The sequence below is a fragment of the Entamoeba dispar genome, genomic scaffold (assembly GCF_000209125.1).
Source record: "Entamoeba dispar SAW760 scf_1105229458023 genomic scaffold, whole genome shotgun sequence".
NCBI classification, from domain to species: Eukaryota; Evosea; order Mastigamoebida; family Endamoebidae; genus Entamoeba; species Entamoeba dispar.
The window spans coordinates 1-1,462 of record NW_001852985.1 but is presented as its reverse complement, the minus strand read 5'-3'; the positions used below and the strand labels follow the sequence as shown (position 1 = coordinate 1,462).

General features: G+C 22.2%; 1 protein-coding gene across 1 annotated transcript, besides 3 other annotated features; it reads right to left on the bottom strand.

The window, feature by feature from the left end:
- EDI_300320 (uncharacterized protein) lies at positions 1-665 on the bottom strand (the record flags this gene model as incomplete). The annotated part of the gene is made up of 1 exon (XM_001734222.1): positions 1-665. A coding segment is annotated over one exon (665 nt), but the record flags the coding sequence as incomplete, so codon positions are not given.
- Positions 666-675: 10 nt separating this feature from the next.
- Positions 676-794: a microsatellite.
- Positions 795-949: 155 nt separating this feature from the next.
- Positions 950-1,008: a sequence feature (AT_rich).
- Positions 1,009-1,167: 159 nt separating this feature from the next.
- Positions 1,168-1,265: a sequence feature (AT_rich).
- Positions 1,266-1,462: the final 197 nt, after the last annotated feature.

The following is a 1,462-nucleotide window of genomic DNA, read 5'->3' as shown; positions in this document are numbered from 1 at the left end:
TCAATACAAATAGTATCAAGAACTAATGCACTTTCATAACATCGAATTGCTAATTTAATTTCTTTTTGAGAATAATATATTCTACCAATACCACACCTAATACTTACATTTGTTGGTTGTTTTTTAAGTGCTTGAATAAAATAAGATAATGCAACTCCATCTTTGTGATCTTTTAATTCACATAATGCAAGACCAATTAATGCTGGTGCATAATTTTTATTTAATTCTAATGCACGTTTAAAGTAATCTTTACAAGGTTTTTTAGAATAAAATGCATTAAATCCATAAACACATTCAGTAAATTCATTATCTCCAAATCGTTTTGACTTCTCAAGATATTCATGACATATTTTGTTATTTTGTTCATTTCCTGTATATGCATTTAATGACCCAATAACTAAATAAAAATATCGTTCTATTGATTGACTTAATTGTGTTAATGAACTATTTGTCATTATTTCTAAAAGAAATTTTTGTGCTTCTTCTCTTCTTTGTTCTCTTACTAATGCTGCAACAACTTGAAATGTAGCAATTGGATCTTTTTGAAAATATGATTTTAATTTATGAAATTGAATAGTAATTGGTCTTGGGATTATTACATATCGTGTTGGGTCAATCATTAATTTGATTGGTTCAGGTGCAAATATGGCAACCAATTCACTCATCTTCAATTGATTTTTGTTATTCTTTTTTTAGTTCTTTTTTAATTTTTATATTAAAAAACTTTTATTATTTTTTCTTTTATTTTTTGTTATTAAAATAATACTAATATACATTTTCTATTTTTGTTGTTAAACACTTTAATATATTATACAAATCATTAGATGTTATTTAATTTATTTTGTAGTTAATAACAGATTTCAATTAATAAATATATTGTTATATTTTTGAATTTACTTCTTATTAAAAAGAAATTCATATCATTTTGTTTTTATCAATCTTCTTCAAGTAAAATAAAAATACTTTACAATAAAAGAATAGAAATAATTAATTTTTTTTTCATTAATTGATTTCTGAAGGAATAAAAGTAATTTTATTTTTGTTAGTTATTTCTTTCTCAGTTCTTTAACTTATTTTAAAGAATATAAATTGTTTGGAGTTGAAATTTTGTCAAAACATACTAAAAGAACTTTAATAAACATCAAACAAATTACCAACATGAATTTGATTATTAATTAAATATACTTAAAAAAAAGAAGAAAAATATAATATAAGAACATACTAATTCAATTAAGGCTATAAATTATTTATTTAATTTTTAATAACAAAATGGATAATCACATGGATAAACATAAGAAGGGTTGCAATAAGAAGGATTACAATAAGAAGGATCAACACAAATCTGATAAAGAAGTGGTTCTGAATTTATAATCATTGTTGGTTGAATTACCTGAAGATCTTCAGAAATGAACAGATTCAGTATTATTTGTTTGTAAAATATTTAGACCCAGCATTTCATTAA